We start from the raw sequence: 26499 nt of genomic DNA on the forward strand, positions 1-26499 counted from the left end.
TTAGTTACATATACAGTCCATCCTTCATTATGATTCATAAACTCAAAGCCATCTTTATGTTTCAGACTGGTATCAGACAAAAATTACTGTTTTGACACTTTCGTACTGTTAGTCAGTGCAAAGTCAAGAAAAAATAGACATTAAAAGGAAGTGTTTTACTATAGTATGAGTGCAACAAGAATGTCCCATGTTTCTTGATAAATCGACCTCAAACCTTCCTTACAATCTCACCTGAAAAAAATCCACCTTCTTCCCCATAGTTGACTTTACTGTATTTCATAGATCAGTTCTTGTGAATTCATATCAATGTACTGTGGATCACTAGTCATTATCATTCTTACATTTGTCCGTCTGGCTCCAATTTCTGGTGTTTTACATATTGACCAATAATTGTATGCTTCACAGTATCCTTCTGATGACTATACAATGTAAGCTTACAGTATGAGTAAAGAAAGACATAGAAGGACCTACAGCAAACATCAAGAGTAAAACTGGCTGCTCTCATTAAACATATGAGAACACGTTCAGAGCATTCAAAACATTGGGAAGTACTAGTCAAATAACAGAATATTTGGCAAACATTTACTGACATTTGGGTCGATACACTGTAGTAGAGGGGTACACAAGCACTGTGAGTGACTTCATAACCGTGTGCAGCAAGCAAGCAAATATTGCTCAAGGAAACACTGAACATTGGAGCAGGACCGTAATGTTTTCTCTTCCCGTTGAGATTTCGTTTGTTGTCTCTGGAATCTTCCTATTAAGCACTCTCTCACTGCATCTTCTCCCTCTTCCAATCTGCTATCCTTTGTTTCAGCTCATCGGCTGTTGGGAGATAAAAACAAGTATGAACAATATCGTTCAAACATATCAGCCTCCCAGTATATAGGATACGACCAGAGCTACATTTTGTACCTGAAAGACGTGTCCTATGCTGAGACAGAAAGAAATTCACTCAATTTGTATGGAATTAATGAAAATGTATTTCCAATGACAGATTTTTAAACGAGAACTAACAACATTGCGTAGATCACCCTGAGACTGAGCCAAATACCACATCTGAAAAGAGAACATTGGCCAAGGCTGAGCTTTATTCATCAATTTGAACAAAAGAACTGACCATGTGCCTGTTTGGTTGAGAGAACAGTTGTTTGAATTTTTGACAGGGGCAAACGCAAGCGAGTTTGAGAAGCCCCAGGCCGTACCATTAAACACCGATACCGAACGGAAATATGGCTCTGGTACAATACAAATACAAGTAAAGGAAAGTGATCTCGATTTAGTTTTAGCTCACTGAAGAGCTAGCCTTCCACTGGCCATGACAGTATTTACAGGTTCACTTTACAGACATATTGTACAGTGGACAACAGTTTAACGTCCCATCCTAATACCCCCCTCACATTAGGCGCGATTTCTAAATTACGAGCTCTAAATTACGAGGAGGCATGACCCTGACGGGAAGGGGGGAACTCTGCAATTTCTTCGTCGGCATCAGGGTCATGCCTCTTCGTAAATTAGAGCTCGCAGACTCGTCGTCCGATCGAATCGCGCCTAATGTGAGGGGGGTATAAGAACTGCAAGCCTTTCTGGTAGTAAGAGTGCATGTCAGGTGAGCCACAGCCGGAATTGAAATCATGGCTTTTAGTTCCAGAGGCAGGGCGCTGTGAACCACTGGACTAGGCGCTAACCACTGGAATAAACACGCTAACTACTCAGTACTGACCAGGAATGAGTTCGTCCTCCCTGAGACTCTGCCTGTTGAAGGGGTCTGTCTGTGAGTTCAGGAGGTGGCGAGTGATGATGGCACGGTCCATTACCGTTCCAGAGGGGAGGATCACGGGGTCCTCCATCAGGGTGTCCATCAAGGGATCTGTTTTTGGAAAAAAAAAAAAAAAAACAGACAATATTTACATTTACATATATTTAAGTTTGCATCATCAGAACCTATCTTGATTTAGCTCACTCCCATGGGCGCTGCCATGTTTGTTTCCCATCATGCTAATAGAGTGATGGAAAGGGGTACCCATATGATTGGGTTTCGGTATTGGTTTAGCTCACACTTGTGGGTTCAGCCATGTTTGGACTGCAGTGCTTGTTTCCCATCAGCTTAAAAAATTAGTTATGATGGGGATAGGAGTGGCCAACACTGTGCTCTAGACACAGCATATAACAACCTACATTTTTCCAACACGTTGAAAAAAAAAGGAAGATAAATACCTTTGAACTCATCAGGAGCATCGCTGAAGTCAGCTTCACTCTTGAGTTTCTGGACCAGAATCTTCTCCACCCTCTCTGCAAGGTTAGCGAAGTGTTCGATCTCCGACTGTGTCTTAATCATGGCCCGCATCATCACCCCACAGGCATCCTCAAACACACCTTTTCTGTAGGAGCGCTACAGAAGAAGGGACAAAGGGGAGTGGTTAGACTAGTGGATACAGATGAACGGGTTTGATTACTGGCATTTAGGGCAAGATACTGGTCCCTTGGGAAAGGTACTTATAATAAGACAAATCTCCTTTTAATCTGCTCGGGTGTCAAAACGGGCACCCAATTTTGGTTGGGGAAATAAAAGGCGGTGGAAGGAGAGTAATGGGCTCTATCTTCACACAATGGATTACCAGACCATTGCTCTTTCTGCTTCAAAGACGCCATACGTAAAGGACTTAAGCATTTACCTAATTACTTTACCAAGGGCTTTAAATTCATTTTTGGAAAAAATTGGGTGCACCAAAAATGTTTTGGGTGTACCACATAAAATAAAGTAGAATGTCAGAAAAACCTAATATATACAATTGACCCAAATACCCAAAACATCAAATTCTTGACAGACATTCTGTATCTTTCTAAAACTAATATGTCAAAAATATACATGTTTTGTAGTTTATACATGTACCAGTATATTTTGATATCTTTAGATACATTAAGTGGGTACCTGTGCACCAGTGCACCACAGAAAAAAAATTGGGTGCACAGCTCCAACTTTGGGTGCACCAAGGTGCACATATACTCAGAATTTTCAGCCCTGCGTTACCTCATCATTTGCTATGGCATCTGCGAACTTCTCACAGTCCAGGTGCAGGTAGATGTCAATCAGCTGTCCCAGAAGTCTCTTGGGTTCGAAGCCGAACTTCTCTGGGTTCTGCACTTTCAGGTCCTTACACTTGGGTCCGCACAGCTGCTGAAGGTTAAAGTTCAACATGGCCGCCAATCTGTCCGCTAGCTCCTGTAGGGATGGGGACACATGGAGAAAACAATGTTAACAAGATATCAAAACTGGACATCCCATTGCAGCACAGTCACTGTAGAAAGCCTACAGGTGGGTCACACCTGCGTATATATTCAAGTCCGTTTGAGGTGCGTATGAAGCTTTTAGTCTCTACCAGGCTCCACAGGTAGCGGGAAAAATAGTAGAAATTGGACAAATATAGATACATAACATGCCAGATGAGTTAGCTGACCGAGAAGTATGGTTAGCGACCAGCTAACTCGTCTGACATGTTACCTGTTTACGTTTGTCCAATTTTCACTATTTTTACAACGACCTGTGACATATTACCTGTTTACGTTTGTCCAATTTTCACTATTTTTACAACGACCTGTGGAGCCTGGTGGAGGCGAATACTCCCATGCGCGCCTCATACGGACTTAAATATATACGCAGGTGTGACCCCACCTTAAAGGAGACTAACCTTAAGTTTCAAGACCCTTACTAACTTGGGGGCCTTACCAACACGAAAAATTAATATGATAAACTTAACGACCCATTACTCTGCTGTCACACAAAAACACACACAAATGGCACAACAACAAAAATACAGTACCCTAAGTGCCATAATTCTTAAAGCTGGTGCATGGAGGACTTGCTACCGATTTCCCACCGCACATGCACCCAAACTTCATGACCGCCCCACTATCAGGCCAGCCCGATTATCCGTTTGCCTCAAGATTTTGGAAATGGTAAGACATGTCAGGTAGCAAAGTTATAGTTACTTGCAAAGATCAGTACATTTTTCTAGCTTTGCCTCAAATTATCTTCACATTAATACTACATGTACACTTTGCCAACCTCGTGTCAATTTTCAGTGCTCAAAGAATGATGTAATAGAATCTTTTTTACACAACCGGCCAGTGCCTCCATTGGTTACGTTTTGATGCCTCTCAGACACCTTTGTCAGGGCTCCTAACTGGAGTTCTGCTTCTCACCGCTATATGTAACCGATGTAGGTGGCGCTTTTGCGGTGAGAAAACAATCCCAAACGTGGCTAAGCCTATATCCCCCCTTGTCCTGGTTCATCACAGTGGCTGGTTATTTAAAAGGAATTTTCGTAGGCTATATCCTATATTCTACCAACCCGATGAAACTATTTTTGGAAAGTTGTAATATTCATTACCCCTCAGGGCTTGAAATACTGGGTGCATGTGCACCCAGGTGCACCCAAAAATTTCCTTAGGTTTATGTATGGAAAGATATCAAGTATACTAGTATATACTAGTATTCTTGACATCTAAGTCTTAGAAAGATAATAAAAATGTCTGTCATGTTACTTGTTTAAGAATTTGACAGGTTATAACTAAGTTTTGTTATTAGTTTTTTCTTACATTCTACTTAAATTTAAGTGGTGCACCCAAAAATTTTTGGTGCACCCAATCTTTTAAGCTGGGTGCACCAGTGCACCTAATCCCAAAAATGAATTTCGAGCCCTGCCCCCAGATGTAGCATCAGACACTTACAGGTCTAAGGAATGGCTCTTTGATCTGCACAGTGAGGTAGTGGAACATGTCCACTGTCTCTGTGGCTAGTGTTAGGTACGACCGGCACTGGCGCTCATCAATATTCAGCTGGCGTCGACGGCTCTCCTGCATATCCTGTTTGTAACAATAAATAAATAAACAAAGAAACAGATATAGGTTAGACTGTTGATAAATGTAAAAACAGTTGTTGTTATTGGGCGGGCCGACTACTCACTCTTTGCAGCCAGGAGCTGAATTGTAAGTAGCTTACAATACGCTGGGCTAAATCGGAAGGGTCTGGAGCGAGATGTCATTTCAGCGCCACTCATCAGGTGACCTCAATAAGACAGTGAACAATTTGACGTTCACAATTATAAAGTACAGTGTTAGACAAAATTTACATTGACAAGTGCTTCTGTTTCGCTCTACAGTCAAGAAATTGTTCCGAACATTACCATAGCTGTAACATACATTTATGTCTCAATCTACATGTAGATGCAACATCTCTTTAATACAGGGCTGTCTCAAGGACCTGTCCCTTTGTCCTGGGATAGAAATTTGCTTGCTGGAACACACAAAAATTTCATCCCGTCCATAAAAAAAATGTGTACTTCATCACATGAACCTTCATCAACATATTTTTGTTTAGTTTGTTTTAGTTTGAAATGACACTATGAAAATCAATAACATGCGATCCTAACCAATGAGTGGCACCAAAAAAGCTGGAGACGTGTTATTCCCTTGTTTTCTTTTACGAATTCAAAGATATACCTGTCCATTTCCCTTGACAGCTTCCTCCTTATATGGAACATTGCTTGTCAGTGGCAAAGTGATTTCAAACGTATTCAACTGTACTTGTCAAATGTCAGAACCAACAGCTTTAAATAGTATTCTTATCCCGTCTTGTGAGAAGAAGCTTTTTTCTTGGATTCAGCGTGAGAAAGTGATTTCAATGGGGCTGTGATTGAACTTTGTAGCAAATGTCTTCTTCATTCGGATTTTGTGATTAATGTCAAGTTGTCAACAGTCGACAGCTGTCTATATTGCGTACATGCTCATCCGGTCTTTTAACAGGAGGCTTCCTCCTTGTGCATGATTTCAATAGCTTTGTGGGAAATGTCAATCACTGCGCATGCCCGCAGACATCCTGTCTTCGACTTTTCTCACAACAGGTAGTTTCCTTCTTCTGACTGTAATTAGGCTTTACTCATAGAACGGTAGAAAACCCAGGCAAAATTAACTCCTATCACTGGTTGTCATCACAATCATGACAATAAGTATTTCTGGTACAGGTAAATGCCTGGACCTGCATCTTACACTATAGGTACAGTGTTAATGTTGTGTTTACAGTTACTGTTAAAGGGGCATTCCACTCCACACGGGAGTGTTATTTTTAGATAGATATTAATTTTAGGAAGTAATAAATGCATACTACTTCACATTATACGATAAAGTACCCATTTGCTCCACGTGTCTCAAAAGCATTCAGTCTTCTACTAAAGTCCCCAAGTACCCTCTAATTGAATTAATCCTATGGCTGAATACAATGCAAAACTTTTAGGGAAGGTTACAAAGCTAATTTCAGGATCGCTAAGAAATCTAGTCTTGTTATGTGTTCTTTGCTATCTTATGAGCAATTTGCCTTCTCGGTGTGCTTAGTGATCCTCATTTATTCCGAAAATATGCACAATAAACATAGTGTCTATGCGTATAGGGAATGCATGGGTAGGGTCTGCATGGGTTTAGTGAGTGTCATAATGTTTAACAAAACACACATAGCGCAATGTGAATTCCACAAAATTCGGCTGATTATGTATTCATTGACACATTATCTATTAGAAAGCACCACCCCCTTCTGGAGTGGAATGCCCTTTTAAGGTCCCTGAAAAAATTGGGTTGAAAGGAATGGATTCTCTTTTTCTCTGTCATTTTTTAGATTTTAGCAAAAGTAACCCACTAAATACACTCTTAGTTTAACAATGTTAAACTGAAACTTCAGGTTCTGATATTTTCAACATGTTTTCCTTACTAAACATACTGTAAATACATTTAAGTTTGCGGAGATTTAATTTCGCGGTAGCGGGAAATGGACTTTTTGCTGTGGTTTTAATTTTGTGGTAGCACCATGCACTGTAGTCTCTTACTGCCATGAAAAAAATGTTCACAGTGGACATGAGAAAAACATTAATCCACCGCAAAAGTTTCTGCATTTACAGTAACTGACAACTAGTGGTGCGCACCTAAACTCATATTCAGGTTCAGGTCCGGATTCAGGTCCAGCAGTTCAGGTTCAGGTCCGGACTTTAAGTCTGGACTTAAACCCATCATTGCATATTATGTGTGCTAGAATTTTTTTTTGGAGGTGGTGGTGCATATAAAATTGCATGAATTGAAATGCAATGTGAAAAATACATGCAAATTATATACAGCCAGTGTAAACATGAAATGCTTTTTGTCTTTTTCCAGTGCAAATTTCACTGTCTATGGAAGGTTTTAGATGGTTTAGAACAATAAAAGGGAATATAAGTGACAGATAGCTTTTTGCAAGTTTTTTTTTTGACTTGGACCTAAACATTTTTAGGTCCAATTCCAAGTCCGGGCTTTAGGTACGCACCACTAATGACAACCCTTACCCTCGGCTGTGACTCCCATGTGGCCACATCCTTCATGGCTTCTTGTGTCTCGTGGATTCTCTTTAGCGAGTCCAAACTCTCGTCCAGCAGGAAGGTGGTGTCATTCATCAACATGTTCACAAAACGGACAAAGTCCTTCCCAGTGCTGGAAACGAACAAAAAGATGTACAAGGCATTACTGGAAAATTTACATTTCTAGTGCAATTAGACAAACCATGTATTCTAAACTCCACCTGCAACTACATTTACAACTGTCTTAAGAAGCGATAAGAAGTTGAACCTGTACATACTAGTAGTAGTAGTACTAGTATACTATAGACTTTGTAGTTCCAGTCATGTATCACAGTTTACACAGATTGTATTTAGAATCACTAGGAGATGTACCCTATTCACCTTGACCTGTACTTAGCTTGTTAGAAAGCAATAACGTACAATAAAGGTCTTCATTCATTCATTCATTCATTCATTCATTCATTCATTGAATCAAGAGCAAGATTTGCTAAGAAGGAGAAAGGAGTAGCCACAAAACATGAATGTGATTAGAGTGGCCGAGTACAAGCACCAGTGAATCTATGACAACTACATGTGCAAAGCACCATGATGTGAGAAGCACCAAGTGTTCATGTATAGTGGAGAAATAGACATAAAACAAGGACTACTATCTGTCTGAGTAGACATTTGCATTTTTTTCTGATGTCCTTTTCGAAGAAAGAAACAAATAAAATCCTTTCTCGTTTTAACCATAGTCCCAAATACGTAAATATATTAGACGGTAAGTGTATCAATAATTGTACAGCAGACATTATGCTCAAAAAAGAAAACAGGGGCTAAAGAAATATACAAAGAGAAGAAACAGCCAGACATTTCAGGTATCATTTACTACCTTGTCAGTAACTGAGGTTGAAGGTGCTACTTGAAACATCTGACCGTTTACAAAATCTACCCAGTTTCTGGAGAAACTGTCACCTTGCACATCACTAGGATGTCTAATTATAATTGATATACGTTTGTGAAGATTATACATCAAGGAATATAATGAAATAATAATAATATAAATTTGATTTATCCAGAAGTAGAGATTCAACTTTCATCTATTCTTTATAATTGATATAATTGAAGATTATACATCCAGAAATATAATGAAATAATAATAATATAAATTTGATTTATCCAGAAGTAGAGATTCAACTTTCATCTATTCTTTATAATTGATATACTTTTATTGCAAACTCATGCCTGAAGGCTACATTGCAAAAATACATGTATGAAAGTACAACAATGATAATGGTACAATAACAAAGTGGACATTAAGTGAAATAGAGGTCATCAACTAGTGATACTTCTAATCTAAAATAAATGCTATTGGGTTTGATTTCTTTTCTGTATACAGTGGAGGATGAAATTCCAGACATTTTGGGAGACATATGCATTGGGTGGTGCTAACAGGAAGTAGTTTGGTACAATGTGCAAAGCTGGGAAAAATTTTGTTGACTAGTTTAAATAGTTTGTCTCTTTTGGTATTGTAGTGTGGACAATGACAAATAATGACCTTCCTTGGTGTTGAACTTACTTGCTCTCCTCTATGATAGTTCTCTGGTGAGCTGGGATCTTCCAGAGTGTCTTCAGGATGATACTGATGTGGTAGCGGATGCTGAACTTGTCATAGAACTCACTGCTGGCTCCCGTTGTCTCAACATCTACAGCAATGGACAGACAGCAATATGTTGTTATTGTTGTTCATCTGTATTGCCTAGTGGTAGAGCTGTGTATCTAAAGAAATTTTAGGTACAGGTACATGTACAGGTACACAGGTTTAGGTACAGGTCCAGACCTTTACCTGTACCTAAGCAAGTTTGATCAAATATCCGTAAGTTATAAATGTGGCAAACTGCCTTTTTTAGTGAGAAATTGTCATATTTGTATGACGATTTAAATATTTAAACCTGGCAGAATTTATTTCTAAGGGAATAGTTGCTAGCTCTTTCATCTTAAATGTGCTTGAGGAACCTCCATGTACACGTGACCCCCCATTTTATGTCCCTTCTGCAAAACAGGTGCAACCCTAACTCAGATACAATGTACATACCCAGGATTTGAACCGGGGTCTCCCAATAACCATTAATAGGAACCATGGAGAGGCTCCATTGTGAAGCTGCTAGTGATTGCCTAAAGTTGTGTGGCCAAAGGGATTCAGAATGGAGATTGGCAGTGCCATAGACACCATCTTGGACTTTAACTTAGGCCCAATCTATACACAGTTTTTGCCGATATCTGTGGATGTGTCAGGAGGGATCTGGAACGTTGGCCGTGGGACACCCGTGGCGCTTGCAGTCATAAACAGCTATATAGCCTAATGAGCCCGTGTTATATGCTAATGAGCCCTCCCGAAGTCGGGACACATCTACACGCGCGCGGAAGCTGTCGGGGACCCCTGCTAAGCTATCGGGGACCCCTGCTAAGCTATCGGGCGAATGCTCCGGACCTTTCTGGAGAAAATTTGCCGATATCTTTATGGCGATATTGCAGTTTCATCTAGACGCTGAAAAAAAGCTGTCAGCGAGAGGTTGTCGGCTTGCCGATATCAGCAAAAACCGTGTCTAGATCGTGCCTTAGACACCATCTTGGACTTGAACTTACCTGAGTAGAACCTGATGAGTGCGGGTGCCAGGTACGGCGCTGCCAGAGGGTGGGACACGATCATCTCGTGGATCCTTTCCGTACGTGGCTGTACGGCGGGATTGGCCACAAACATCACCTCTATGAGTTTGGAGGTGAGGTAGGGGTTCCGCATGTACTTGGGCGTGGCCACCATCAGCAGCAGGAAGAGAACTATATCCTGGGTACAGGGGTCTTCCAGGACCTGGGGGGCATGTCTGGGGGAGAGGAGGAGGTGGTAATTGCCGGTAAACAGCACATTTTTATGAGTACTTTCATGGCAGGGAAACATGTTGTTTTTTCTCAGTTTCTTCCTCTTCTCCAAAGAAATTAGGTCAATGACCTGTACCAGATGGCTATCACCATGGTTACTAGTAAGGTTATATCCTGAGGTGTTCAATGATGTAAGTAAGCAAATGGCAGGGCAGAGCTCGAGGGGCTGATTATCATAAGTGTAAATAGAGCAGTAATTTGTTAGGATTGACCATGTGAAGGTAAACATTGTGTACATGCATTTCCTTGCAAATGCTACCCTAAATCTAGAGTCTTTTCGTTTTTCAAAAATCTTAGATTTAGAATAGTGTCTGAAGTGAAGGTACTTAACTCGGCTTTACCTTGATCTACATTGTTCTAAAAATGATTCTTTTGACAGATATATAATTATATGGATATAAGACTAATAAGAGGTAGATAAAATTATATAGATATAAGAGGTAAATGGTACTTCATCGTCCATACTACAATAAAATATTAATAAATATGGGCTGCAGATGCTGTCTACTCAAAACTCAGCCCATGATATAGTTCTGGAAGCACAGAATATAAAATAGCTACCTGTAAATTCCTGTAAATTCAGCTATTTCACAACATAGCATTATACATGTAGGCTGATCCTGACTGTCAATCATAATTAGCAGCTCCACCAATAATAGCATTTTTTAGGAATCAGTGGTTAAACCAATGAACGAGTGACTGCATGTTCATTTGCATTTTTATGTTTTTATCTTGCATTTTTACGTTTTGACAGAAGTGAGTACGGATATGAGATAGGTCTATTGTATAAGTTCCTATTTATAGCCAAACACAGTCATGATGTGTTTCTTTCTACTCCAAAGTTGGTCAACAGAAAACCACTTACTGTAGCACAAACATGAGGAAGTCAGCCAGGTCTTCCACATAGAATTCTGGCAGAGCAGCAAACGCCATGGGTACATCTTCTACCAGGGGTAGGGTTGGTCTGGGAGGTCCGAAAAAAAAGGCATCATCATGTCTCAATGAACAAACAAGTTCTAAAAGACCTCTAACGACCTGACATCACTGTGTAGATGTAGCCATTAATCATCTTGTTTTTGAACTTGAACACCATTGGACCATACCCAAACCATACTTCCAATCTAAAGGAGCAGCACTAGTAGTAGTAGGAGTACATGTGCAGTAGTAGTAGTATAGAAGTATAGTAGTAGTAGTGGTGACATTGTTTAAAACTTCTTTGCAATGTAACCATCACAGTATCCATCAAACTTTGTCCATACTGTATAGTGAATACTAGAGGTGGGTACTATCTTTTTCTTTCCAGTGGGAGTCGGATACTCCACCAAATGGATTCCTTTGTAGAAAACTGCACCATTGTTTTGACTTTAAGTATTGCCCATTCACTAGTTTTCACAAATAATTAGATCCAGGTTCAGGTGTGGACCTGATCCTCTGGACCTTAATTGTATCTGTACCTGAATGTTATGTGCTTGTACCCACCCCTAGTACATAACCCATGTTCTAATAAGAAACTCTTTCTACCTGGGGTTCTTGGGGTCAAGAATCTTGAAGAGCAGCATGACTTCCATCCCGTAGAAGTGCAAGCACCTTCGCAACATGGACTCATCGTGTAACACTGCTTCTGCACATGCCTTGCTTCTGGTCAGTTTCTGCAACAGGACAAGATTCATAGGCATAAATCATCAGCTTTATATATGCATGTATTGATGGTGTTCTCAAGTAGTCATGAAAATTTCAGTCTGGTACAAAGTGGTACTGGTAGCATCAAATATCCAAGTGGCTATGGCAGAAGTAATGACAAGGTGTGACACTGTTCAATTCCAGTCCAAGTCCAACTTTTTCTGACAATGTATGCTGGAAAAATTGCATTGTTTTCATGTACAATCTTACTTCACAGTGCATTCTGTGAAAGGAGAAAAGTTTTTGCAGGGATTTCATTTCGAGGTGGGTCAAAAATGGAAGGTTTACGGTGGTTTTAAGGTTGCAGCTGAAACAAAAGGGGTTGGAGGGCAGAACACAATAACAAATTTTGGGGTTTTTTATAGCTTGGTGAAGAGGTCACCAGGGAAATTGTAAACATAAAAAATGTACTGCAAACCAGTGTTCTAGCCAGCCTAAAATTTTTTTTGCTGTCAACCTGGATTTTCAACGGAAATCCTGTCGAGCACAAGAAGCTTCCACGCGATGGTCCTAGAGGGTTCTGGAAAATTTTGAAATCTAAGACCCCCCGAAACACTATTTCCTGCATTTTCAGGAACAAATTTTGCTAGTAGAATAGACTCAGATTGGTTTAATGGCATTTGTGCTGAATTTCTGGAGATCTTTGCAAAATGTCATTTGTTCAATATTTCTACATGCCGATTTTTGTCTGTCACAGAGGACGGAATGGTCACATTTTTTTCCCATCCCCAGCTGCAAAATTCCATCAAAGGATGGAAGGACGGATGCTGGCTAGAACCCTGCCGCAAACATTTCCTTTTTTACAGTATCTACCTTTTGCTGTGCTTTCCATCTCTTTAAGTTTAACGTACCGCAAACATTTTGGTTTTTACAGTATCTACCTTTTGCTGTGCTTTCCATCTCTTTAACGTCTCTCTGTGTCTGTTGGCAGTGGGCAGGTTCCTCCACAGGGGCTCCTGGGCCTGCAGTTCCTCCAGGGCCCGCTGGAGGTCTCTGATGGCACGTGCCCGGCGCATGTAGTTCCTGCAGGCCGGTAACAGGGCCAGGTGGTGGCAGTGGAGCGTCAGGAAGAAACACTCTGTCGGGAACTTGGGGTCCACCCAGTTGGAAGGCTCCTTATCTGCAAACGGAGAAAAAAGGAGTAAACTGTTTGTAATTTGTAATAACTGAGTTGTAATTACATTCACAGTGTGCAAAATACCCATTTGCACACTGTAACCACTTTTTGCTTGCTGCAACTTACTTCTTAACTCAGGTTGCACAGGGCGCAACTTTGATTTTGAGCCTCAGAACTCGATTTTGTTGTCAATGTACATGCAAGAAATAAATGGAATGAGGCAGCTCCGTTTCATAGCAACCAAACATGTCAATAATTGCAGATTTCTTGGCAGTCTTGGACATTTTTAATAGTGAATTCTAGGTGGTGCAACTTGAAATTCAGCTGTGCAACCTAGTTTTTGCCCCAGGTTGCACACTGTGCAAACCGGCTCAGAAAAATATTTTGTACACTGCATTCAATATGGGTGTTTTGGACAGTCTGTTCTCTATGTAACATTATATTATACTCGGGCCATATCTACACTTGATATCAGTGTTCCATACTTTGATTCAAACACTTGGATCTCGCTTGCGTGTACCGTTGTTGAAAATTTAAGCCATTCAACTTTTTGCCTGGGTCTTTTGCTCAAATTGACAAATAAAGTTGTTGATGCAATCAATGTGTATTGATGTCACTTCCTTTCCTCTTTTTTTTGTGGATAAACTTGAGTTTGCTCAGGTTGGCATGAGATAATAAAATGCATCGCCCTTGCTCCCAGCCCTCCCATGGGTCGTATTGCTCTCCGGTCTTCATGTGACCCTACCCACGGTTGGGCCTTTCCTCGGGCAATACAGAATACCTGTGTTGTATTCAAAATTTATGTCATACCTGTGACGCAAAAACGTTCGATACGGGTGTTCCGGACCGGGCCTGAAGGTTTCCGTATGGCACAGGTTCGAAAGGCGTATCACACAGGCTCCATTTGAATAAATCCAACTGTTTCGAGCGGGCCGAATACGGCACGGTTGGCAATTTGAATACCTAATTCGGACGTTGGGACATTGCTGTTGCAACACGTTTTGTTCGAGGGCACCAAATTTGTTCAACTTCTGGCGCATTTCGCATCAAAACATGGGTTTTCTCAGGTGGGTATGACATAAATAAAATACAACACGGTGTATTCCGTATCACCCTCGGTCCCAGCCCTCCCGCGGGTCGGATCACCCTCCGGCCTTCGGGTGATCCGACCCGCGGTCGGGCTGGAACCTCGGGTGATACAGAATACACCATGTTGTATTCAACATGTACCACATGGTCTTTTACTTGCATCACATGTGCTTCCTTCCAATTTAAAACAAACTTTGTGTGCACCTTAAATATTTGTACCACGTTTGTACTGTCTGATGATGAGACATCACAAAAGAAAGGGGCTCATACTTAGTTCTTCCGTCCATGTCTTGCACTCCTCAGAAGAACATCTAAGCCTTGTCTCTTCCGACAGGTCAATACGGGACTTGGGATGGTGGGGGTACAGGGCATCCACCTGACAAGAAAAAATTAATTCATAAACACAATATTTGCAGAGCACTGACTGTTGAAGGACTAAAAGTAGCTATCATGAGGATACTTTTTATAACTGCAAATCCACATTTACTATCTTTGGCCACACAAATTTTCCTTGGTTCACTGAATATCTAAAGAAGACACAATACGAATGTATGAGTCATACATTTGTAGATATTAGGTTTTCTTTAGATAGTCACAATATGACTAAACACAAATGGCTGGCTATCTAAACCCTAGGGTAAAATATACCCTGACTGAGTCATACATGTTGTACATTCCTTATGAGAAAGAGTTTGGAAATTGAACACACAGTGCAACCACAGTGACCTAGCCCTTTGCTGTAGTATGATCTGCAGATGTAGAGCAGTGTGGTTCATGGGCTAACAAAAAGGGGATGGGCACCACCCTATACACCATATAGTATGAGAAGCACTTGAACAGGCTGTTAATTCTCTAAGAGAAGTTAGTGTAAAGGTTGGTTGAAATAGTCACCTACCCCAACTTTCCCACATTCACAAGCAGAAAGCCACTTTTATCTTAAAATCAGATCCCATAACTTATGGAAAAAATCAGGCTTTTTGTTTTCCTCTTCTTCCAAAGAAGTTGAACTCAATATCCCTATGTTTCCTACCTTGTCCATTTTGACCTTAACACTGAGTTGCTGCAGGACAGTCATGATGTTGAGCATGAACCCGTCCTGGGCGACCATCCGTTCGTCAGCCTGCATCTGTGCTCGCTTGTGGTTACGGGCGATCACGGCCTGCAGGTACGACATCATGGCGTCCCTGGTCTCGCTGTTCACCAGAAGACTGTGGATGATCTTGAACATCTCGCCCTGAGTGGAAACATTACAGTTATTACCTTAGTAGGAGGTTATGCCTTCGGTAAGTTATGTTTGATGATGATGATGATGATAATGATTTTGGTAGCATTCATATGTAAATCTGTCTGTGAACACAATATCTTGGGAAGACGGATTAGATGGATTGTCTTGATATTTGGTATGTGGGTAGTTCTTGGTGAAATCTTGAAGAGATTTTGTGCTCTCAAACATCTTGTTGTTGTACTGTAGTGGAACTTCTGACTTTGATATTTTGTGTCTTCAGGTGACTTTGATTCTTTGATGGCAGCTAGCTTTTGATGTTAATAAAAACTGGTGTACATGTACAAAGTCATGTTTATTGTACATGTAGGTTTGGCCCAACTGGCAGCTTGTTTTGCCAAATAACATTCTACTGTATTTTCTTTTTCTTAAGGTATGTGACTAAAAGACAAAAAAATATTAGTTTGAGTAGTTTGAAGTTGAAGGTGAATAGTTCAGTGCAATAAACACTACCATAAAAAAATGGCAAAAATTAGCATCTACAGTATAGCTCACCCTGGCAAAGTCCAGCGCTTGTTGTAAGGAACTGTTGATGAGTCGTGTACTGTCTTGAGTCAGCATTGGGCCAGCAAAGAACCTCTCTGCAATCTTGGGCTGAAAATACACAGTAAGAGATCACCAGGCATACTACAGGTGAAAACATCATCTCCAGCACACTTTCATGCTGTCATGAAGCTTACATTTCAAGCAACATAGTAGTGGTTTCAATTTCAAGTTTAGCTCTCTTTTAAAGAATCTATTATGCTTTTATATCTTTTAAAATTCAATTTTGCAAGGGGGTGATTTATATGCAAACTCCATTTTTTTTCAGTGGAACTCTTTTTGAACTAGTCCATCTTAACTTGAAGTACCCCACGAAGAGTTCATTCTTGCATGGGGGTAGACTTTTTCAATGTTGACTTATGGAACAGTCCATTTTTAGCACGGGGTGAGAGATGGTTGAAATATGCTGTATTTACTTACAGATGTTCTAGTTCCCATAATTTTTTCCTACACAAATGGAGTGAAAATAACCCTGGAACACTTGAAAATAACACTGCAGGCAAGGGTAAAGGCAAAGGCAAGAAGTAGGAGCTCCCCCTTGCAGCTCAGCCCTGAAGTGCACCCAAGAGGACAGTTGTCTTCAAAATAAATCTCAAATAAACACTGGAGCACTTACATCATCCTCAGCAAAAGCTGAAAGACTGAGGAACTGGCCCAGGAAGGACAGCTTCTGTATCTCCCTCCCTCCAGCCTGGGTCAGGGTCTCAGGGAGCCAGGTGGTCTGCAGGGCAATCTGGGGGGCAGAAATGTACAATGTAGGTCTGGTATGGTCCCATAGCCTTTAAAGGGGTACTAAACTCCAGAAGGGAGTGTTATTTCCAATAGATTATGAATCAATGAATACATCAGCCGACTTTATGCAGAATTCCACTTGTGGTGAAATACGCAATGTGTGTTTGTGAAACAATATGACACTCAATAAACCCATGCAGACCCTACGTATGCAATACAGTATTTCCAATATGTATAGACATATATGTATAGACAGATATTAACATTTTCGGAATAAATAGGGGACGATATTCACCCAAGAAGGCCAATTGTTCAGATTATATCAAAGAACACATAACATGACAAGTTTTTCACATTGCTCCTCAAATTGGTTTTGTAACGTAATTTTTAGTATTCAGCCATAGCTTGACATTAGTTAATTCAATTAAAAAATACTTACAGGGCTACTCAATGCTTGATCTACTCAGGTTGATGCTATTGTGTTGACGGTAATTTTCTAAGTGTTTTAGTGTTACTAAGAATATGATGTTCTTACCAGGTTACAGACAGGTCTGTGGGAGGAAGTCCCCTTCCGTAGTTCACATAGTTCTGTCAGGGCCTGCAGTTTGTAAAGACAGCATTTTCATATACATCAGCAAAATGTAAATCCTCACTCTGACTCTTAGGAGAGGGCTTTATAGTGTTCTTTGTTTGGATACAAATCCTATCTTGCTATTTACAAACAGTTGTTGTTCCTGTGGTGCTTGTAGTGCATTGACATATAAAAGCACATAGAAGACAGGGTGACTACAAAATAACAATTATTGTTCATAAGATACATCACCAGAATATGAAATAAAACAGTAGTTGTTCTGATAAAGTGTCTTCATTTATAAGTTTCAAAATTGCATTTTCTTGCTTGGTTTAGAGGCACAAGGAACAAGGCAATATGAAATTTAGGCAGGCAATCAGCAAAGAAACAAAACGTTTGGCCCTGGAAAACACTACTACAAGCCTTACCATGAGAGGGTACTTGTAGTTGTCGTTCTCCATTGAAAACTCAGACATGGTCTGTTGTAAGTCTTGCAGAACGACACCAATAACCTACAACAGGAAAAAGTAACAAGAATGCATTACAGTTGCCTATCTGAATGTGATGTTTGTTAAAATGAACAGGCTTCAAGAAATACTTCAGCTCTAAGTTTCAGTATTAGGACTTTGCTGTTATGATTTCAAAACCCCTAATCTTTAGTTTCCTAATCTTAAGTGAACCAAAATTGTAAAATGGATGTTTTTTCTTTAAAATTATCTGTTTAATACTAGTTAGACAGTGAGAAACATACATGTACAGAATGTACACCAACAAGCCAATAGCTAATACAAAAGGCTATAATCATGTAGCTCTGGGGACAGTAACAATACTAAGTCTTGGTCACTGACTCAGTTAGCCATTAGTCTTTCAAGAAGCCTTAAAACACCCCATTTTATCTTTAGATCAATTCTCATCAGCTCCATACTACTACTAGAAATCCACACCATCCCCCTACTCTTTCCCTCCTATTTCTAAATGCCTAAGGCTTCATTAAATTTTTCCCCCAATAAAATCTGACAGAAGATATGTATGACACTACTGTAATTCATTTCCCGGTACCAAAATTTCACGGCCTAAGAAAAATTATTGTTCTTGGGACTAAAAGTTCACTGAGGCAGCAGGTGGACATTAAAACATCTCATGTATTATTTGTTATCAGTAATGATAAGTTCACGTTACAGTCATCACCACAAAAACCCTGAACACAAAAAATTGAAAAATCAGGAATTACAACTTACTAGTATTTAAAATTCCTTCTCACCCAGGCTTTTAGCCAGGCATGCATCAACGCGTCATCTGGATGCACTTTTCTTAGAATAACAAGAAATTTGATGCCCCTGGATGTCCTACACTGGGGAGAAAATCCTCTGACAAGCATGAAATTCTGATTGACCAGGGATGCTACCAGGTCATCTGTGGTCACAGTCTTCTATTGTGACATCTGTAACAGTATTTTTGCCTCCTTGGATACCTTAGAATGCACTATTTTAACTTAAAATCATCAAGAACTCTGCACCATGGAAGGTGGATGCCCCCAGACCCCTCTACAATAGTCACTTATACCGCGACTCACCAATAAGTTTGGACTCCCTATAATAAATTTCTAGCTAAAAGCCTGTTCTCACCCCCTGGAAGTCCTCAGGATCCTGACATGCCATCATGACCAGCTCGTGCAGAAACCCCCGCGGCAGGTTACGACACAGCAGGTACGGCACCAGGTACGACTGCTTGCCCGGAGCCCGCGGTTCCGTGAAGGCCCCCCGCAACACCAGGATGGCGTGGGTACAGCACTGGGTCCTCAGGTCGTTCAGGAGAGAGCACACGGGCGGCTGGCTACACCGCTGTTAAAAAAGAAAAGGCATGTTTTGTAAATCTAAATGGCATCATCAGGTTGGTGGAAGGAAGGTTAAGTATTTGGTAGCGTTTGCTTGGTTGAGTATGTGTATGGATGAACAGCATAACTCAAGAAGCTATGGATGGATTGTCAAAAAATTTACTTTTAAAGTTTTACCAACACAAACTTTCAACTTAAAATCAACAGTGTTCATTAGATGAATATGTCAAATTACCAAAATGTAATTACAGTTCATAAACACTGTTTGTATTGTCATTTTTTGTAAATAGTATTCCCTTATACTATAACAAGTCAGGGCTCAAAATTCATTTGGGGGATTAGGTGCACTGGTGCACCCTACCCAAGAAGCACCACCTAAAATAAAGTAGAATGTCAGAAAAACCAAGTTTGAAACCTACTGAATTACTGCTCTTCAGAGTTTGGTGAACCCATACTCCAACTTCAAATTCTTAAGACTATGACAGAACTTTTACTACCTTTGTAACACTTAGTTGTCAAGAATATGGTGCATACTGGTATACTTTGATATCTTTACATACCTAAACCTTCAAACATTTGTGTGCACCGGTGCGCCCAAAGAAAACAATTGGGTGCACAGTTCCAATTTTGGTGCACTAAGTCGCACCAGTATTTCAAGCCCTGCAAGTACATCCAAAAGCTAACCTTTGGAGCTGTCCTCTCTTCCATGCCCACCCTGTCAAAGCACTCCAGTAGATAGTTGAGGATCTCTGTCTCCCTACAGGCTGGGATATGGAACCTGTCACTGGTGGAGGAGGACGAACTAGCAGAGGCTGTAGCACCTTCTGCACCGGGGCTGGGCAAACTGCAACATCAACAGCACAGTGTTCACAAAACATCCCTTACAAGATATTGTAAACACCGCATGAACCAACCATCCATGTAGCAGTGGATACCGTTTTGGACAGGTTTTGACTGGTACAACAAGCAAGAAGAGAGTTAAAAATGAAAGTCGTGAGTCATTCTTTTTTTAAGTTGCAGAGGCTGTAGCACCTTCTGCACCAGGGCTGGGCAAACTGCAACATCAACAACAACAGCACCACATTTAAAATACTTTAAATGCAGAGACTTTTGTGGCAATTTTGAGTTTGAAGTTTTCGCGTTGCCAGGCCTTTTGCTTGACCACAAATTCAAAACCACTGAGAACATTTTCCTTCTGTTTTCTACTTGTGGTGCCTGTGACTCACCCTTCTCAGTTCATGTACATACTATACATTGTAACAGTGTTGTAATTACAATATTTCTGAGGTACTGTAATTCCTGATTTTTTCAATGTACTATTATGTTCACGGTTTTCACAGTGACGACTGTAACGTGAACTTATCATTACCGATAAAAAATAATTCACAGACTTTTTTCATGCGCACTTGCCTCGACAGTGAACATTTAGTTCCGAGAACAAGTTCAATTTTCTCAGACCGTGAAAGTTTGGTACCGTGAAGATAAAGTCAATTACAGTACTTGCAACGATGAATACAAACAAATCCTTGCAAGACACACAATTACCCATACTATGTACTGTAAAACACCATGATAGAAATGTAGTTCTGTACTACGTATCATGAGGGTAACGGTTAGATAAGTGACAAAAGATCACACCAGTACTGTCAAAGTGAAAACCAGGCTTTTAGCCAGGCATGCGTCAACGCGTCATGTGGACACACTTTTCTTAAGAATAACAAGAAATTTTATGCCCCTGGACGCCCTTACAATGGGGAGAAAATCGTCTGACAAGCATGAAATTCTGATTCACTAGGGATGCTACCAGGTCATCTGTGGTCACAGTCTTCTACTGTGACCTCTGGAACGGTATTTTTGCCTCTTGGGATACCCAAGAATGCACTTTAACTTAAAAAATCATCAAAAACTCTGCACCATGGAAGGTGGATGCCCCCAGACCCCCCCTACAATAGTCACTTACCGCGACTCACCAATAAGTTTGGACTCCCTATTATAAAATCCTAGCTAAAAGCCTGCTTAAAAGTCATTTATAAAAAGAAACCAGTATCTGGTATATTGGCTTACCCATGGAAGGGACTGGTACCAAACTTCTTACTGGTGATACTAGACAGGGACTGGGAGGGCGTGGCCGTCAGACTGGCAAAGGGATTGTGGGATTGCGCCTGTGGCATGGTCAGCACTTCCACTAAGATCTGACTAACCAGGTCCTGTAGACTGTTGTATACTACAGAAGAAGTTGAAAAAAAAGAGTTAGAGATTTAATCAACAGCATTACATTTAAAACATGGCAAGGTGGTCCTGTGGTAATCTCCAAGCAGATCCTACGGTAGCATAAGATAGTATCAAAAGCTGGCAGAGGGGTGTAGCCGGCTTAGGGGTGTGTTTGGCTTGGAGATTAATGCCGACGAAGAAATGGCAGAGTTCTAATCTCCAAGCAGATCCTACAATGGCATATGATAGTACCAAACTGGCCAAGGAGTGTAGTCAGCCAAGAGGTGTCCATTTGCCATGTCAAGCAGATCCTACAATGGCATATGATAGTACCAAACTGGCCAAGGAGTGTAGTCAGCCAAGAGGTGTCCATATGCCCCGGTAGCCAAACACACTCCTAAGCTGGCTACCCATCTGCCAGCTTTTGATACTATCTTATGCTACCGTAGGATCTGCTTGGAGATTATTCCTGTGGTTAGGATCGTAGATTTTTTTAGTACAAAGGTTCAGGGTTCCAATCTCTTTGACATTGTACCCTTCGGAAAGCAGCCTGGTCCTATTTCTACTGAGGCTCCTTACACTCGCTACCCTAAAAAAAGTTTTTACGGTAGCAAGTGTAAGAAGCTCCGGTAGAAATAGGATGGTACTCAGGCTATCAGAAAGGCACTTTACACCTATTTTCTCAAAGGACTCTGGTCAAAATGAGTACCTAATATGCACTGAGTCTCTTGTCCTTTACTGTATACCCTTTATCCCTTTACACCCCCCTCACATTAGGCGAAAATCGATCGGACGACGAGTCTGCGAGCTCTAAATTACGAGGAGGCATGACCCTGACGGGAAGGGGGGGACTCTTCCATTTCTTCGTTGGCAGCAGGGTCATGCCTCCTTGTAATATAGAGCTCGCAGACTCATTGTCCGATCGATTTTCGCCTAATGTGAGGGGGGGTATTACTGGATATGCAAGCAAACAAATATAAATAGAAGTTCCCACCTTGTTTTGGGTCCTGTTTGAACTCAGCAGCCAGCCCAGGAAGGAAGACAACGTCCTGTTCAGGTTTCTTCCATGAGACCCGCAGGATCCGACACACTATTGCTAGCAGCTGCTCTTCATTCAGCTCAGAACTACAGCTGGGCTCCTATAGTACAAGTATAACAGGGAAAACTGCGGTTAGAGACACAGTATCAGGGAAAACTGCAGTTAGAGACACTTGCAGGGTTCTACTTCTAGCCAGCTTGATTTTTTTTCTGTAATCCTGATAACCATAGTTGGAAAAGGGCAGTGACCCTAATTGACGGCTGTGCAGAAGGTCCCCGGTGAGTCCATACAGAATTGATTTTTAAAAGTAACAGAAGATGTGTTTTTCTTTGGAAATGTTGGCATTTCGGAGCTGTATTCTACAGGTAAGGGTTGTAGGGTTTTTTTTATGTTGAAAAACCAGACTTTTAAGCCTGTTTTGGGTGCCTAGAACACTAGAAAGAAGTTTGTTTTGGTGCTGTGATTCTAATGCCAGATGGGGTCAAAGGTCACCAGGTTGCGTTTGGCTGCAAATCACGTGTGACCCAGCGGTCAGAAAGTTTCCAAAAGTTGGGAATGGACATTTTAGAGGCCGGGCTACCCTCTCAATGTTAGTTTTTCAAGGACGAAATTTCAGGTAGGTGACTTTTGACAGCATCTTTTTGCCATTAAATGCATTATAAGGATAGGGAAGACTGATTGGTGTTCACTGCTCAAAAGTTCTATCAACTATAGTCAGTTTAAAGACTTATTTTTTTCCTGCTTTCATGTACAAATTTCTGTCATGGTGTAAAATTCTCAGGCTGGCACTTAAACATGGTTTGTTCAAACTTGGACTTACTTTTATACATCTTTATCCACTGCCTTTTGTCTGCCATTTGTTGACAGAGTGGTCTCAAAATTGTTCCATCACACGAAGGAAAATTCTTTTACATGGAGGAATGATGGGTGGACCAGAGGAACAACAGTCTTCTAAGACTTAATTCTCAAAGAAAGAAGAAAAATCTTCTTTCTTTGAGAGTTAAGTCTTAGAAGACTGCTGTTCCTCTGGCGGAGTGGTTTCTACTGTTAACAGTTATTGATGCTTTACTGTATACGTGCATGAATATATTTCAAGCCTGGTAACCACAAACTCACCCTCTGGGACACAGCACCATCCTTTCTATCTACCTCCTCCACTTCCATGTTCTCTATACCTGAGTCCACATCTATCTGGGACAGAGTCCTGGAAAAAACGAATCAGACAATCATGATGTGAGTTTTCATACATTGACTCATTCCCTACCTACACATTTGTATCATTATCAGTACTGTAAAAAATGGAGCTATATTTTTTGGCCTGTTATGTAACCTATACGTGTATTATATTTTATCTGACCCTTACCTCCCTCATGACCTCAATGAAAAGCGGCCTGCTGGCCGATTTGAGCTTCTCATGAATAAATAAAGGTTCAAACAAACAAACAAACTGTTTGTCTGTGTGCGCATGTATCCGACTCAGGGTTCTCCCCAGAATTTTTTAGTATAGTGAAGGGGCTGGCAAAAATAAACCGCACCAACGCGTTGCGCTTTCATGAAAATGGGTTCATTTTGCATGACAGAGGGTGTCAAATATTACAAGTATAATATACTGTTGTGATTCCTTTGTTGTAAAGTGGCAAAACGACTATTGTTTTGATCATTGCTCATTCACAAGTTTTTGCAGACAATGCTGACTGGAAAAGTGATGCCACTTGGTACAAAAATCTGTGAGTTGTCATTAATTTTACCAAAACTAACAAAGAAAATAGGGAAGAAACACACTAAATTTGAAAAATAGTATAGTGGAGCTGGCTGAGAGTATAGTGGAGGGCCTCCCTTATTCCACCCTTTCGGGAGAACCCTGCGACTCAATATCAGATTCTGAAGAATCTCTGGATGGACTGTAATGATACTTGGTACAAACAAGGAGGTTAAAAAAGACAAAGGTATGTGTTGCTATGGTCTTTTTTAACCTCCTTGGTACAAAGGTATGTGTTGCTAGTTAACCTCCTTGATGAGATGCACCGTGAATCTCCTTATTCCTGCCTTACCCTTTTTCACTATCTGTATCCATACTCTGACTCTGAGACGACTGAGAACCATAGTCTAGAGTGGCACTAGCCCCAGCCCTCTGTCTCGGCCTGGCGCCTGTCGGGGTGACCGGAGTTGTGGGGGAACTGGGGGTCCGTGGGGAGCGATCCCCCGGGGTCAGAAACCCAGACTGCAGGGGTGACTGAGCACCCTGGGCAGGAGATGTCAGCTGGCTGCTGGGACTCTGGGAAGGAGAAGTGAGTTGGCTACTGGCAGCTTGGGTGGGGGAGGTGGGGGTGCTACTCGAGGGGGAGGGGGTGGGGGTGGTTCCTGAGCCCTGGGGAGGGGATGTGGAGAGACCCCCAGCAGCTAAACGTGCCAGCCGTCTCCGGCGCATCTGGTAGGGAAGAGAAAGAAACAAAATTTTAGCTACATATCCAAAACTCTGCTCTGCATTATAGTATATCAATTGTAAGCCATTTCATGGGTCCAACTAAGACAATTTTAGATGTCCAATTGTCTTACAATGTTTCCTATTGGACATATCATTCTTCATCGACCTAAGCTGTCTATATCCTATAGGATATTTTGTAAGACAAGCCAAAACCGTTTTGATGATTTTTTGCATCATGCTACGGCCCCGTGGCACATTGGTACACCCGATCCCTCGATCTCGGAAGTTAAGCAACGCGCGGTCCGGACAGTTCTTGGATGGGGACCAACCAAGGATGACAGGATTGCTGTAGCCTCACGAAGCTTTCCACGAAATCGTCTTCCGGGAGGGACGTAAAACGGGGGTCCCGTGCTCGAGGAGGTGCCTCGAACCATGTTTAACAGCCTCGTTACTCATAATTTGGGTACCTACTGGCTGGCAAAATACACCTGGTGATTATTATGGGGCCCTGGGGTTTGTTGTCTCAGTGTCTGTGCAGTTTGCACTGTGTCACCATCTGAAACTGATTAGTAGGTACAAATCGTACCCAGATGACGTACAGGGTGACCTTGTCACTTAGAGTGATTCATACCGTCATCAATACGCGATATGATTTAGGAAAACAACAGGGAACAAAATTATATGGGTCAAGGGCGGGCAGCTATGAATCCGTGAACTCACTACATGAATTTCAGCTCAACTACGGTGGGTGTAGGACTTACTTCATTCTCATTAAAACATAACACTAGTATTATGGTACTGTTAAACTCAAGGCAGAAAATAGTGCAGTTCCGATTCCGCAAAAAATTGTGCATTTTCATTTCCTGAGTTGCCCCCCACCCTCCCTACGCTGGCCGGTTCGTTCCAAACAGTCGGCTTTTTCTCTGGAAGAGCCAAAACAGAGTCTGATTGTTTCTTAACCTTTGTAAATGGCTGCTGATGCGTGTACACATTGAGGAGTTGAGAGCACTGTAAACGAAGTAGTTCCACTGAAAAGGGAGGTAGTCGTATAATACTTTATCATAAGCTGTTGCACTGGTGACTCGACAGGTTATTTTGACAAAGGGCCAACGCAACAACGCAGCAAAATAAAACAACCTACCTCGTCCTGAGAAAGCTCACTCATCTTTCACCGTCCTGTATGGCTTCTTATGCTTTCTCTACTACTAAAATATGAAGTCTGATATCGATATATCTGCCACGATAGCGAGAAAATCGAGTCGAATTCGAGGACTGCGAAATTTTCAATGAAAAACACAGTTTTCCGCCATCTTGGATATGACGTCATATGAAATGGTCACATGACTTTTTTTTTGCCCACGCCTCAGAGGCGATGCCACTCATGGGATCGAGAGGACAAAATGCCCTTGACGCATCATTGGTCGTCGCCTCAAAGGTCATTCAATGATGGTAGGGAAGTCATAGATGTTTGGATCCCTCCTCATAATTGCCCTCCTCCGCGTCACAATTGCTCATCTAGAGAAGTGTGTTGGTTGCAGGAGTTTGATACCCGAGGGTCCACCATGTTTGGACGTCTCATCCAGACTATCTGATCGTTATTGTGACGTAACCATTGATATTGAATTACTATTTGCTGTTTGCACAATCACTTGTTATGTTTATGTTTATGACGATTTTACCTAAG

At 41.3% G+C, this 26499-nt stretch overlaps 1 protein-coding gene across 1 annotated transcript; it reads right to left on the bottom strand.

The window, feature by feature from the left end:
- On the bottom strand, nt 1–26151 carry LOC118430961 (ubiquitin conjugation factor E4 B-like). Its single transcript, XM_035841992.1, has 24 exons — nt 25957–26151; nt 24442–24818; nt 23507–23594; nt 22346–22490; nt 21205–21364; nt 19825–19984; nt 18932–19147; nt 17735–17818; nt 17271–17333; nt 16620–16736; nt 15956–16054; nt 15209–15412; nt 14449–14554; nt 12854–13092; nt 11814–11941; nt 11158–11256; nt 10002–10237; nt 8935–9061; nt 7365–7509; nt 4732–4866; nt 3032–3223; nt 2218–2392; nt 1724–1870; nt 1–825 (listed from the first exon to the last, which is right to left on the bottom strand). Exons 1-24 carry the CDS (start codon nt 25978–25980, stop codon nt 773–775), a joined length of 3519 nt encoding a protein of 1172 aa, XP_035697885.1. The 5' UTR covers nt 25981–26151; the 3' UTR covers nt 1–772.
- Between the last annotated feature and the right edge of the window lie 348 nt (nt 26152–26499).

This window comes from Branchiostoma floridae, chromosome 14, assembly GCF_000003815.2.
Source record: "Branchiostoma floridae strain S238N-H82 chromosome 14, Bfl_VNyyK, whole genome shotgun sequence".
Taxonomy (NCBI): Eukaryota; Metazoa; Chordata; class Leptocardii; order Amphioxiformes; family Branchiostomatidae; genus Branchiostoma; species Branchiostoma floridae.

What these genes read in the sequence shown, in the direction of transcription:
- LOC118430961 (XM_035841992.1), bottom strand. Translation starts at nt 25,980, where the DNA reads ATGAGTGAGCTTTCTCAGGACGAG. An exon ending in CTTGACCCCAAGAACCCCAG is followed by an intron (nt 11,257 to 11,813) that starts GTAGAAAGAGTT and finishes CGGACCTCCCAG; the next exon opens with ACCAACCCTACCCCTGGTAG. An exon ending in ATGCCATAGCAAATGATGAG is followed by an intron (nt 2,393 to 3,031) that starts GTAACGCAGGGC and finishes CTTCTTCTGTAG; the next exon opens with CGCTCCTACAGAAAAGGTGT.